Here is a 12,790-nt window from a genome sequence, read left to right on the forward strand (position 1 = left end):
CAGGAATTTCATAAGCAGGGGAATTAGTAAATCCCAGTTTCTAGTATCTTTCTCCCACATGAATTCTCTTGTATCTACCAAAGACTGAGCTTATTAGGCTTTCCCTTGGTGGTAGCACTAATACAACCTTTCTATTATACCTTGCATCCATTCTCACAAACAGTGAAGCGCTTCAGTGCCTTGGAGATCCCTGTTTATCAGAGAATGCTGAAATCATACAGTATGGCCGGGTTAAGGTCAGACAAGCCATGTAGGTACATATGTACATGTGCAGTGTAATTAAGTAAAATTGTTTCCTTAGGAAACCAAGCTAATAAAATGCAAATGTGAAAGGTGCACTGGCTTACAGGCTGGCAAGGCTGGTGTTTGGGATCGTGCCTGGGATTTCCTACCTGGAAAACATTTTTTCTAGCACCTTTACTCAGAAATCCTGCTCTCTTTTGGATATAAATGCACACTTTTATCAGTAGATTTTGTTGTGGGGTTTTTAAAAACATTTTGAACTTCCATTTTGAGCAATGGGAACTCCAGGGGAAAAACCAGGCAGGCTGCCCTCACCCTTGTTACGCTTCGTGAGTCTGCTTTCAAACCTCTGCAAACCGGTCTTTGAAAAGAAGTGATTAATAATCAGCCAATAACGAAACCCTTGGTTTAATTAGAACTGGCTAGAAGCATTTTGTGTTTCATTGTCCTTTGAACAAATGCATGTGAATTGAAATAAATGATGAATTGCTCACATATGTATAGTGATTTATTTTTAATAAAAATATCTGTGCTCTGTATTTTGCTCTGAATTAGTCACTCCTGATGTTTTAAAGATCTTTCTCCATATCCAAATCTCGAGGCTCAGAAAAGACTATGCAAAAGCAGAGCTGATATTAGGATGATTTAGTTATATGAGTTGCCAGTGCCCTGGAACAGGGCAGTCTCTCTTCCTCCCTCCCTTCCAGCTAAATCTCATGGGAGAATGGTAGAAGAAATACAGGTCCCCATCCTGACACCCCAGTGTGCTTCCTGTGCGTGGTGGCTGCCACCTGGATGGGAGGCAAGTTGTCTTCCTGACTGTACACAGCTCTTGCAAATTGGATCCTGTAGGGTTTGGAGGCTTGAGGGTAAGATGGTCCAGGGAGTTCTTTCATGGGTCTGGCATCTCTGGACAATGGGTCTTCTCCTGAAAGGAATTTTGTGTGTTTGAGAGGATGTTGTTACTTGTTGGTCATAGCATAAACCATTGCCACAGCACAGCCAGGCAACAGCTTCAGTGGCAGAAAACATGATGGGCAGCGAGGAGGGGGAGGAGAACAACTTAAATGTTGGTGTTTTTAATTGATATAAACCAGAAGGGCATTTAGGGGAGGTGTTTGCTGTGGAAAACCAGCAGCACCTCTTGCCTTTTGCTGGAACAAGTGAGAAACGTTTGAGGCCTTTTAAGAAGGGGACTGCTTTGAGTCACCATCACTCAGGCTCAGAAATAATTGGATCGTTGCAGAGTAACTTGATCGCTGACTTCAGACATAAAATCACCAGCAGTTGGGTGTTACACAGATTCGTGGCTGCTGTAGCTCTGCTGGCTTTTAGCACAAAGGCCTTCATCCCAGGGCTGACTGTGTGCAGGGGTCTGCAGAAGGACCTAAACATCCTGAAAGCCAGTGTAGGAGAACCTCCTTCTCCTGTCCTTGGTGGCACAAACTAGCTTGTGGATGATCCTCAGCTTTTATGCACATGATTGTCAGCTTCAAATGCCTGCATCTAGGCAAGGAATCATCTCCTCTTCTTGTGTATGATATTCTCAGGTACTGGCAAAGCATTGCTCAGTAAGAGCAAACAGTTTGGAGCCAAATACCGGCTTTTTCCAGGGGTAGAGGTAGGATTCTAGGTGATGATCCTTGCCTGAAGCTCAGTTCATACCCAAACTCTTACCTTCTCCACAGAAGTGAAACTTGAATGTTAGCTCTAGCCTAGAAGCCCAGGTTAAGCTTTGTTTCATTTAATGCTTTGAAAAGTAGAGCCTCCAAATATTGTTGCTATCATAATTTTGTTCTCATAAATTAACCATGAAATTAACTTCTTTTTTCCCCTTTTCTTAAAGCGAAGGATGTTACTTACATCTGCCCCTTCACTGGAGCAATCAGAGGAACCCTTACTGTTACCAATTATAGACTGTATTTTAAAAGCATGGAACGGGTAAGCTTTTGAAACCATCTCCTTTTGTTGGCTATTCAATATTTAGACCTAGGTGTTCTTCGAGAGTAATTCTGTGGAAATCATAGCTATAAATTTGGGAATATAGGCATAAGGGAGCAGGAGCTGGGGACTTTCCCCCCTCCCCTTTTTAAACTCACAAATTTCAACTGTCTACAGGACCCTCCTTTTGTCCTAGATGCATCTTTAGGTGTAATCAACAGAGTGGAGAAAATTGGAGGTGCTTCCAGTCGTGGTGAGAATTCCTACGGGCTGGAGATTGTATGCAAGGTAAACTTCTATCTGTGTTTTACAAGAGGGGAAGGGGAACATATATTTTAAGAGGTTTTCTCTGTAGGAAGTTCTGCAAAGCATTTCAGTCAGTAAAATTTCACACACTTCAAAACCCATCTGATTTTGAAAGTAGTTTTCAAGGTTCTTCAGCTGCACTCATTGTAGACAATATATGCCAGCCTGCTTGGCCTAGGATATGCAAAGCAGTTCAGTGCAATAGCCAAATGGTACAGATGCAGCTTATGCAGCCTGAAATGTTCTCTCTCTGAGCCCAATTACCTAATCTCAGTTTTGTGAGAAAGCTAAGTCTTTAGCTGTTTATCTTACTCTCTGACTTGCTGTACCATCATCGTGTGCTTGAACTTGAGAGCTCCTTTCCTGATGGTGGCTTTTAAGCTGTTTACTACAAGAGTTTGAGGTGTAGGCTTGGCTGGAAAATCTTGGCATCTCAGAGATGCTTTATTTAGCTTCCGAATTAGATTTTGTAGATGATTGTGAAAGGAGGTCCTGGGTTACCGCTCTTGGTAGAAATTGCTGCTGTGCAAAGTGGAGGAGTTCTCAGTTTCTGAACATTCTCTTGAGTGCTCAGAAATGGAAGCTTTAAAGGAAGATGGCGTTGGTTGTTTTTCACCAAACTGGCTCCCTACATGCAGTAGGTGTGGAGTACTTCGTGACACAGTCCCTTCCAGCTGCCTACTGGCACAGCTCAGCATGAGAGCCCAGTAAGAGTTAGGTCTGTCTCACAGAGTCCTGTCAATCAGAGATAGCTTGTCCCTGGGCTCTCTCCTAGGCTTTCAGCAGGTAGAGAACGCCATGTGAAGGCAAGATACTGTGATCAGGTGCCTGTGCACTCCCTCTGCTCCTCTGCAGTTGTGTCAGGCTTTGTTGGAGTCTGCAGACAACCACTGAACCAAGCCCAGAGTTGCAGTACAGCAGCGTTCAAAGTGCCATATTAAATCAGTACCAGAAGGAGCATTGTGGTGTGACCCTATTTTGAATGCTGGCTTTTGGATTTTCCTTTAAGTAGTTCAGAAACCTGCAATTTGATTTCCCTCTTTTTTCCCTAGGATATTCGAAACTTGCGATTTGCTCACAAGCCTGAAGGGAGAACAAGGCGGTCCATATTTGAGAACCTCATGAAATATGCTTTCCCAGTTTCAAATAATCTGGTAAGTATTTTCGTCTCAGTTTTTACCAAAAGACACAGATGTTCAGTGCCATCTATTTGGTACAGTGTTCACGTGGGTGCATTTTGTTGAAGGAGGAGAAATGCTGGGTTTAAAATCTGGTTTAGAATTGATTCTGTAGGAGTTTAGAACGTATATAAAACAGGAAAAAAAGCTACTGTGGGGCTGGATTCCTTCATGCGCAGTGAATGACTTACTGGTACACTCTCGTAACACAGGGAAAATACTTAAAGCTCAGTGATATCCATCAAAGGTTTACAGCTAATAGTGTTTTCACTGCCCCGAATCTGGAATGCAGTTAGTCTGCTCTGTCACATTATAACATTGCAATTGCTGCTTTAAGTACTGGTTGAAAGGATCTAGTTTATAATATGTAAAAGTGTTCTTGCCCAAGTAGTCTTTTCTTTCTCTAATAATAAAGTCCTTTTGTCCATGAAGTTCTAGGTAATAGAAAAGCAAGATCAGGTGTATAGAGGAAAGTATATTGTTTTACTAATTGCCTGCTACAGGAAGTGTGTCAGTCTTTTTCACAGAGCCCTAAAAGCGGTGAGTTACTACTTGAGATACCAGACATCCTGAAAATGGGCTCTGAGTGGGCTCTTAACGGTAAATTTTCTTTCTTTCAGCCACTTTTTGCATTTGAGTACAAGGAAGTTTTCCCAGAAAATGGGTGGAAGGTGTATGACCCCACGTGGGAGTACAGACGACAGGTGGGTATTGTGCCTTGTCCTTCCTCATCTCTGCTCTTCAGAAATGAGAGTCTGTGCAGTAATACAATTACAGGTCGCATGGAGCAGCCAATGGTCCTGCTGACAAATGTCACGCAGGCTGGGTTAGGACACTGTTCCCCACACTGCAGTGATTGATGGCAGCAGAACAGCTTTAGAGACGGTCACATCCACTGATGGAGATTACTCAGGCTGCAGAGAGCTGACTTTAGGCTTTGGTAGAAAAAACTATTGCTCTGGCTTAGTCATGAGCCGCTGCTCATGACACACCGAAGATGTGTTTTGTAGGTACAGGCATCCCATTGGTAGAATTTCACACCTCAGCTCTTGCTTTATGAGTTTTATTTCTCTCCAGTTTTTCCTGTCTCAAACAGGAAACTGGAAGGAAAAAAAAATTTTCTTGGGGAATCAGCATAGAGATCAACCTAGAGAGTGTTCTCATGTACAGTAGCTTAGAAGAGACAGTTGCAGTGCGTCCAGGGTAGATTGGTCAAAGGTATTAATGAAGTGGCAGGCTGTCAATTAGGAGTCCTGCCTCCCTGGTGGAAAAGATGGGAGAATTATTTTATTTATAGTGAGATCACTCTTGTAAAATTCTCAAGTGGCAGAAACAGCACGATTTGCCCAGGACACAATAAACTTTTATCTCATCCAGACCTACCAGGATAAAATCAATTTTCCCTTGTAAAAGGAAGATATTTTAAGCCTTGTAATTTAAAGATTTATTTGGGCCTTTCCCACAAACAGAACAAAACCAGATCTTTGTCCTAGCCTAGTTGTTCATCTGTTTCCTGGCATCCAAAACCAAAGGAAAGGATTTATTTTAATAGCTCTTGTCTTCTAAAAGCTGGGCATGCCTTCTAAATTGGTTATCTAGGCCTGTCATTAGCAGATGGGGAGAGAGTGCTTCACTGTTGGGGGTGATTTGTTCCCTCCTGAAATAGCTGCCTAAGATAAGTCCCTGGTTCTAGGCTTCTAATTGCAAGTGAGATGTATTCATTGCAAAGTGTATGTTTTGCAGTGAGATACCACAACCTAAAATCCTCGTAGAGACAAACTCTGATCATTTGTAATCAGTGACACACCTTGTATCTAAGGTCGACTTTGACTAATAAGACCAGATAATGCAGCAATTGCTGCTCTGTTTATAATTCACCTCTTTCTTGGTAGTTTTTTTTAAAGAAAGATCTGTTTATAGAGAAGGATCTGCAGCCCAAGCTGTATGGGTGAGATTCTTCTGTATAGGTCTGATAACTTTGGAGTAAAGACTAAAGAATACCCGTGCTATCAAAATAATCTTCATTGTAAAGCCCAGCATTCACTCAGTCAAGCCTCAGTTAAAACAGATCATGTACAAAAGACGTTCTTACAATACCTGGAACGAAGGAAAGGTGACCCTTGAGAATTTGGAGGTAAATTAGTCCAATTTCTTAATCTTGGTGTGTCTGTTTTTAGAATACAAGCTTTTCTGTCCATATTAGTTTTTATATTGGGATTTGCTGCACCTTAGATTTGGCAGGAGTTTGAAAAGATATATAAATTTACATGCATGTGATTTACAGCTTTTCGTGGCCTTTCTGTAAAGAAAAATGAGACTCAAGGTAGCACTGTTGTGTGTGAAGCGTGTTTCAGTTGAGACACTGCTGCAGTGTGTGCTTTTGTTATGACCTGCTTCTGTATCGTTTTTGTGCCTGACTGCCTTTATGTCAAGAAACCAAACTAACGTTCATCTGCTGAAGCCCCACCCTCATTTGCTTGCATTGGTAACTGCAAAAATGAATCCAAACCAGGATTTTTTTCAGCCATGGCCTATCTGAATTATACCCGTGATGGGCCACAGCCATTACCATTCCAGATCACACAATCCATCTGTTCCAGTAGCTTATCTCCAAAAGTGACCAACACCAGCTGCTGAGGAAGAGGCAGACGATACTGCAGTAGATGTTTATGTTGTGATCTGGCCAGGAGGAGAATTTCATCCCTTTTGTTAGATTGATTTAGGTCCTGCAGCATGAGGCTTTATGTCATCTCCTAAACTTTTAGGTATTTCAGGCTGTTTGTTTAATTTCAGCATTTATAACTACGGATGTTCAACTTATCTCTGTGAATGTCTTAGCCTTTTTTCTTAATCCAGCCAGGTTCTGTTAAAGCAATAACAAATACTAAAGTAAATCAGGATTATGTCCTGAAATGGCAGCAGAGATTCGTTAAGAGTAAAGCACCACTGGCATCATCAGATCAGATAAAGGGATTACCTGCCTCTGACTGTATGAATTGTGACCAGAAACAGAGAAGCAAGACGTATGTACTATCTGCAGGACCTTTTGGAATTGGTTTAAAAGCCATTAGAGAAGAGCTGGCCTAGGGCATAAACAGCCCAGCAGTATGGCCAGGCATTAGCTTGGTGTATCTTAGACTGGGTTGGTTGTTTCCCTGTGGGAGCAGGAGCAGAGAGGGGAGCAGAGCAAAAGTAGAAGCCAAGCATGCTACCAGGCATCCAGAAAGGACTTTCAGGGCAGGATCCGTGGTAGGCTCTATGTCTGCAGTCATAGACATGGCAAGTTTGTGCGTGGCATGATTTATTTGTTATAATTTCTATTTTCAGATTAACATAAGTGTGTTGAGATGGCAGAGATTATGGCAATTAGGAAGGATACTCAGTAAACCCCTGACTTCTCTGTTGGCATTCTTGGGAAGGTGGAAATATGTAACTTATTAAAACTCTGTGATTGTATAAAACCACGGGGAGTAATAAACAACCTGTGGAGAACAAAAGGAACTCAGAGAGGTTTGGGATTTGTTCGGTAACTGGAATCGCATGTGGCAAATGAAATTTAAAACTGAAATTGCTCCCTGATTTTTATTACACGTGGGCTGGCAGAGTATAAAACAGAACTGCAAAGTGAATAAGACTCAGTTGAAACCAAAAGGCCGTGAGATGCCTTTGGAGTAACTTAAAGCTTTCATTTTCCTTAACAAGGTGGGGAGCATTTGGAAAATATTACAAGGGGTTGTGAAGCGGGAAATGTGTGATGTTTCCTTACAGAAGTCATGCTCGTCTAATCATGTGCTCTGGTTATATGTACCAGGGAGCCAAGTATAGGGCTGCTTTTAGAGGAAATATATAGAAATTCAGAAAAGGAGCTGACCTGTTTTGAAGTTAAAAGAAGTGCCCAGCATTAGTATACAAGCATACAAAGGTAGAGCATGAGAACAGTATCCTACAGAGGATTGTTTGGTGTAACCTGGGGGAGTAAAATGACACCTACCTGTTAAATGTCCCATGGTTTAGCTGAGGTCCTGCTTGTGCTCATTATGTCTCTACTGCAAAACAAATCACGGCTCTCTTGTGCTAGGTAGACACAACCTGGGCTGAGTACATGGCAGAGGGACCAGCTTGGCTCTGGCAGCCGTATCCTGTGTCGGTGCAGGGATGTGCCTGAGCTAATGTGCTCGGCCTCTTGGCATCTCATGGCTCAAACCAGCTTTGAGAGGCACTGCTGGTGTGTAACTCAGGACCCTGCCTGCCTTGCATACTGCAGCTCAGGATGTGGCTAAGCTCAGAGGTGATCTGCTGGATCCCAGAGATTTGATTGTGTGTAATTCCAGCAAGGATATTGGCTTTTTTCCTGTCGGTGAAAGATCCTCATGTGCTTAAGCTTAAACATGTGCTTTGCAAGGTGGTGGTTTCAGTGCCATGCTGGTGTGCCTTCAACAGTTTTTCCCTGCAAGTGAAGAAAGTCCATCTTCTACAGCATGTCAAGTGATAACTGAGCACAAGACACTAAAGTAGGGCATGAATGACCTTCCAGAGGGAAACCAAGTCTGGTTTGCATGTGGAGGTGCCACAAAGGCTGCATATCTGTGGTTAGATGATAGTCGTAAGGAGTGTTCCCAAGCACTGGGGTACCTTCATCACAAGTTCCAGGCATAGCTTCATCCAGGTTATTACCATCCCTCACTTGAGTGAATGTGTGTGAGCATCTTTAGTAATGCACAAAGATACTTTTCCACCAAAACGTGTGCAGATTGAGAGTATGAAGCAGTTACTTACTGGCTAACACAAACATTTCATGATGTTGTTTTCCTTCTTGTAACCTTGAGCTCAGCGATCCCCATCTCAGCAATCCTCTTCCTCTATCTGCAGTTACACATTTCTTGTCTTCCTATGGATTTCCACACAGCTCTTTCTTGTGGCTTTGCAGTGTCCTTGGCAGACTCAGTTTGTGGTTGTGCAGCTGGACCATAGCAGAGCTGGAACTCGAAGAGGTCCTGGTGGAGCAGAGAAGAGGGAGCACTGCAAGCCCAGCTCACCTGTTCCCAAACATGGGCACAGTTCAGAGGCCATCACCAGTAGGCAGTTTGGACAAACTGCCCTTTTTGGAGAATAAATGAGTTTAATAGTGTGGATGTGAGATGCAGTCTCAAGTGAGAATGGTCATGGGCGTATTTGATTTATAGACATGGCCACGTTGCCTTCCTCACTTTGCCCCCTGGCAGCAACCGAACACATGAATTCTCTTGACATCAGAGTCTAGTAGCAGCGTTAGTTCACCTGGAGAACCAGACCTTGTGCACCAGGCTCTGGTCACTGATGTGGACATCCAGCAGCCACATTCCCTAGAAGCTTCCGGACAATTGGGACCTGCAGCTAGTGAGGCAATCCTGGATTCCTGCTTCAGGTGCTGGGCAGGCAGCTCCCAGAGCCAGTTGTGAGCCTGCAGAGCCTTCTTGACTTAGAATAGAATTCTAACTGGGCCTTAGCTTTCCTAACCTGGTCCCTAGCTTCCCCGGCAACATCCAACATGACAGCATGACTTACATCAACAACAGTTTGGGTTGGGTTGCTGGTAGACTTTCAGGTGCTTACAGCTTATCAGGAAGCAGTGAAATGTATCTTGAGGAAATACCGGTGTGCTTTATGTCATGTTTAGCTTTTTCTATTGAATCCAGCTGGAGAAAGCACAAATCTGAAGGGGCATGAATAAATGCAGAACCTACACTGCATCATGGCAAATGTTCTGGGAAGATGCAAATTTGTCTTCTCTTCCAGCCCACTTAGCTTATTTCTGTTTGCTTTGAGTCCTTAGAGAGAGTCATGATCTGAATCCAAAGCCCTCTTTGAGTGGTGCTGTGATTTGAGGCTCCAGTGCCAACAGAAAGCAGATACTCAGAAGAAACGTGAATGCTGACACAGTATATTTTTTTTCTTTGAGGGTGTCTTGGTTTAAACCAGGACAGGGGACTTGTCATGGATGTTCTTATTGCAGAGGAAAGATTTCATTCAAGTTGTCAGAGTGCACCTGAAAGACTTATTGCTGGTTCTGGACCAAGCACTGTATGCTGAAGCCATTCTGCCCAGCACAGCGAGGACGCTTTGCAGTGCCAGTGACTGCTTGATCTCTGTAAGCACTGGTAGAGTTGCAAGGTAGAATGAAAAGGAGCTTTACTTCCATGTAACTGCTTGTCAGCTCCCATTTTCCTTGGCACGAATGTGCTGACAGCAGTTTGAATTCAGATTTGGGGGAGGTGAAATCTCCCAAGTGCTGCCGATGGATCTATTGCAGTATAGCCGTGTACTTACTAGGACAGGACTGATTACAATTTAGTCATTTGCCATTAGGTCACTTCTGGATAGTAACCAGTTTGATCACAGTTGATGGACAGCTAAGACCAAGAGTCTTGCTATTCTGTGGTGGACAGCAAAGCTGGTGGGCCAGGAGATACCATGCTGGCTGTGCACCTCTGAGCATGTTTTATTCGTCAGTAAGCTTGGACTATGTATACACAATATTTGATGCCTGTTTCTGCCAGTTCTTTGGCTTCAGGCATAAATAGGGTTTTGGAGTACTCATGATTCTGGCAGCTGTTGATTTCCTTGTAGTAACATTTCCTTCCCAGGGAGGGCCCCAGGATCAGGGGTGGCTCACAAGCAGGATGTGTGCTCGGTATCAGACAGTCGTCTCCTCCCATTTCTAACCATGACCTGTTTTGACAGCGTGACTCGCTGCTCTGACAGGAACCCAGCTGCAGCCCGTGTGGGTTCAACCATAATTACCACAGCTCATCTGACCTGTGCTGCATTTGTCATTTATTTCCTTGTTGGAGCTGCGACAGTGGCAGTCAGTGCCCCACCACCCTCCTGAAAATAAAGTACTGTTAATCAGAACAGAAGCATGTATTGTTTTAAGAGCTGATGTTCCTCTAAAACAGACTCTGTGCTTAGCAGTCTCGCCTGGTTCGCTGTAGTAGATCTGTCTTTGCTGCAGAGATGCTTTGTGTCGGTGCTCACCCCTGCTGCAGCAAGTGTCTGTTTGAATCTCCCCTTCCGGGCACACAGTAGCAGCCGCACTGATTTGATCTGTTAACCCCCAGCATCAGCCAAACTAAATCTGCAGGTTGTCAGGATCATCCCCATTGTGCTGCAGGTGTTATCTGGAGCTTACCAGTTGGGAAGCTGTTGAGCTGCTTCCTCATCAGGGCACGCTGAGCTTGATGTGTGTGCAGATTCCCTGCTCTCCCAGCCAAACTAGTACAACAGGAGCTTGGTCTGAGAGGAACATAGAGTCTCACATCACTTTCCAGATCACATACAGTCACACAACCAGGGACACACCAGTGCTAGATTGATGGTGTTTTTAGTGGATTGCACAGCTGTACCAGAAACACTGAACAATGCCAAAACAGACTGATTCAGCTGGGTGTTTTACTGCCTGTTCTCCTTTCTGTCTTTGCCTCCGTCCTGTCTCATAACTCCACTTTGCATCCCCAGTTTCCATTTACCACGTTTGAACTGAGGAGTGTTGGTCACCCGTTCTGTCTTGCTCCTGGATCTCCTGTAAGCACCATGATGAGACCAGGAGGTATGTTAAGGATGCCCTCAGGAGGATGATGTGTGTTGCCACATCTGTAGTCTTCACAGTTCTTTGCCATAGGTGAGCCTATCTGCAGTCTTCTAGTTTTCCTGTTCTTCAGTGAGCCAAGTAAAACATGTACCTCTCGGAGAAGAGGCATGAAATGCAAATCACCAAGATAATGCAGACCCAGGCTCCAGTCCTAAATGTCCTTCATTAACAAAAGTTGCCCTGAATTTCAGGTCTGGGGATTTGACTGTTCTGAGTGAGGTCTTAGAGCAACTCATTGGCTAACCTGCTGTTGTTTCCTCTTTAGGGAATTCCCAATGAAAGCTGGAGGTTGACCAAGATTAATGAGCGCTATGAGCTGTGTGATACATACCCTGCCATTCTAGCTGTGCCTGTAAACATTCCTGATGAAGAATTAAAGAGAGTAGCATCCTTCAGATCAAGAGGACGCATACCAGTGAGTGTGACAAAAGAAGCAACTTTTATGTGGCTTTGTTACATACCTTTGGGCCATAAATAATACCAAGATCGGGCTGAGTGGATTCCAGGGAACAAATAAATGGTCAATGGATAATAAAAGTGACAGCAACGTGTTTGAGGAGTTAGCAACATAATCTGCTGGAACTACTGTTGTGAAAGAGATGTAGACTAAACCAAAATGAGAAGATAAGATAACTTAGCACAACCCAGACTGAATCTCACTTCAGTTCCTGGGAAACACAAAGCAGCCCTATTTAGCTGTTTACAATTGTCTGGCTGACTCTTGACTTTCAGGATAGAGGAATACTTAGTGATGCTTTTGACAAAAATGCTTATTAAATGAAATTAAGACAAAACACATTGTTATGATGATCATTTCAGTGGTAACTGAAAATACACTGGTTTACTTCTCAAGTCTATAGAAAATTAAATCTGTTCCGAAAGTGCCTAACTTTACATGGTGTAACATAAAGTAAGGCATAGCCCAGTGACTGCACAGTAAAGAAGTGTGTTTGTGACTCAAGCAAGACAACAGTCTGCATCATATTTAAAAGTGAGGCTTAAACTTATTCAGTCACCTCTTGTTCGTTTAAACTTTGTGAATGCCACTACAAAGAATGAGTAAGGACACAAGTGTTCTTTACTAGAATTCTGCCTTCTGGACACAGCTAATACATGGCAGGATCCAAGAGCAAGCAATTACAGGTAAAACACTTCACTGGTTTAATGAATCCCATTTTCCCTTCATTTCTTTCTCATTTGTTTTCAAAGGTATTGTCATGGATTCACCCAGAAAGTCAAGCAACGATCACTCGCTGTAGCCAGCCAATGGTGGGAGTGAGTGGCAAGCGAAGCAAGGAAGATGAAAAGTACCTTCAAGCCATCATGGATTCTAATGCTCAGTCCCATAAAATCTTCATATTTGATGCAAGGCCCAGTGTGAATGCTGTAGCCAATAAGGTCAGGTGCTTTTTCCTGTCAAAAGAGGGAATGTAATAATTTAGAGCACATTTTCCACCACCATTTCAAATGATTGCTGAGGATCACAAAGGGTTTT

The 12,790-nt window shown here is 43.4% G+C and overlaps 1 protein-coding gene across 5 annotated transcripts in view; it reads left to right on the plus strand.

The window, feature by feature from the left end:
• MTMR2 (myotubularin related protein 2) overlaps positions 1-12,790 on the plus strand; it is a 58,884-nt gene that overhangs the window by 36,750 nt on the left and 9,344 nt on the right. For all 5 annotated transcript variants that reach the window (XM_061457865.1, XM_061457866.1, XM_061457868.1 and 2 more), the window contains 6 exons: positions 2,090-2,184; positions 2,362-2,472; positions 3,543-3,644; positions 4,289-4,372; positions 11,561-11,710; positions 12,505-12,693. In XM_061457865.1, coding sequence (XP_061313849.1) covers positions 2,090-2,184; positions 2,362-2,472; positions 3,543-3,644; positions 4,289-4,372; positions 11,561-11,710; positions 12,505-12,693 — 731 coding nt within the window. The remainder of the gene's footprint in view (positions 1-2,089; positions 2,185-2,361; positions 2,473-3,542; positions 3,645-4,288; positions 4,373-11,560; positions 11,711-12,504; positions 12,694-12,790) is intronic.

This window comes from Pezoporus flaviventris, unplaced genomic scaffold (genome assembly GCF_033815535.1).
Source record: "Pezoporus flaviventris isolate CSIRO_AGI_PZ_B2104156 unplaced genomic scaffold, CSIRO_AGI_Pfla_v1 ptg000025l, whole genome shotgun sequence".
Taxonomy (NCBI): Eukaryota; Metazoa; Chordata; class Aves; order Psittaciformes; family Psittacidae; genus Pezoporus; species Pezoporus flaviventris.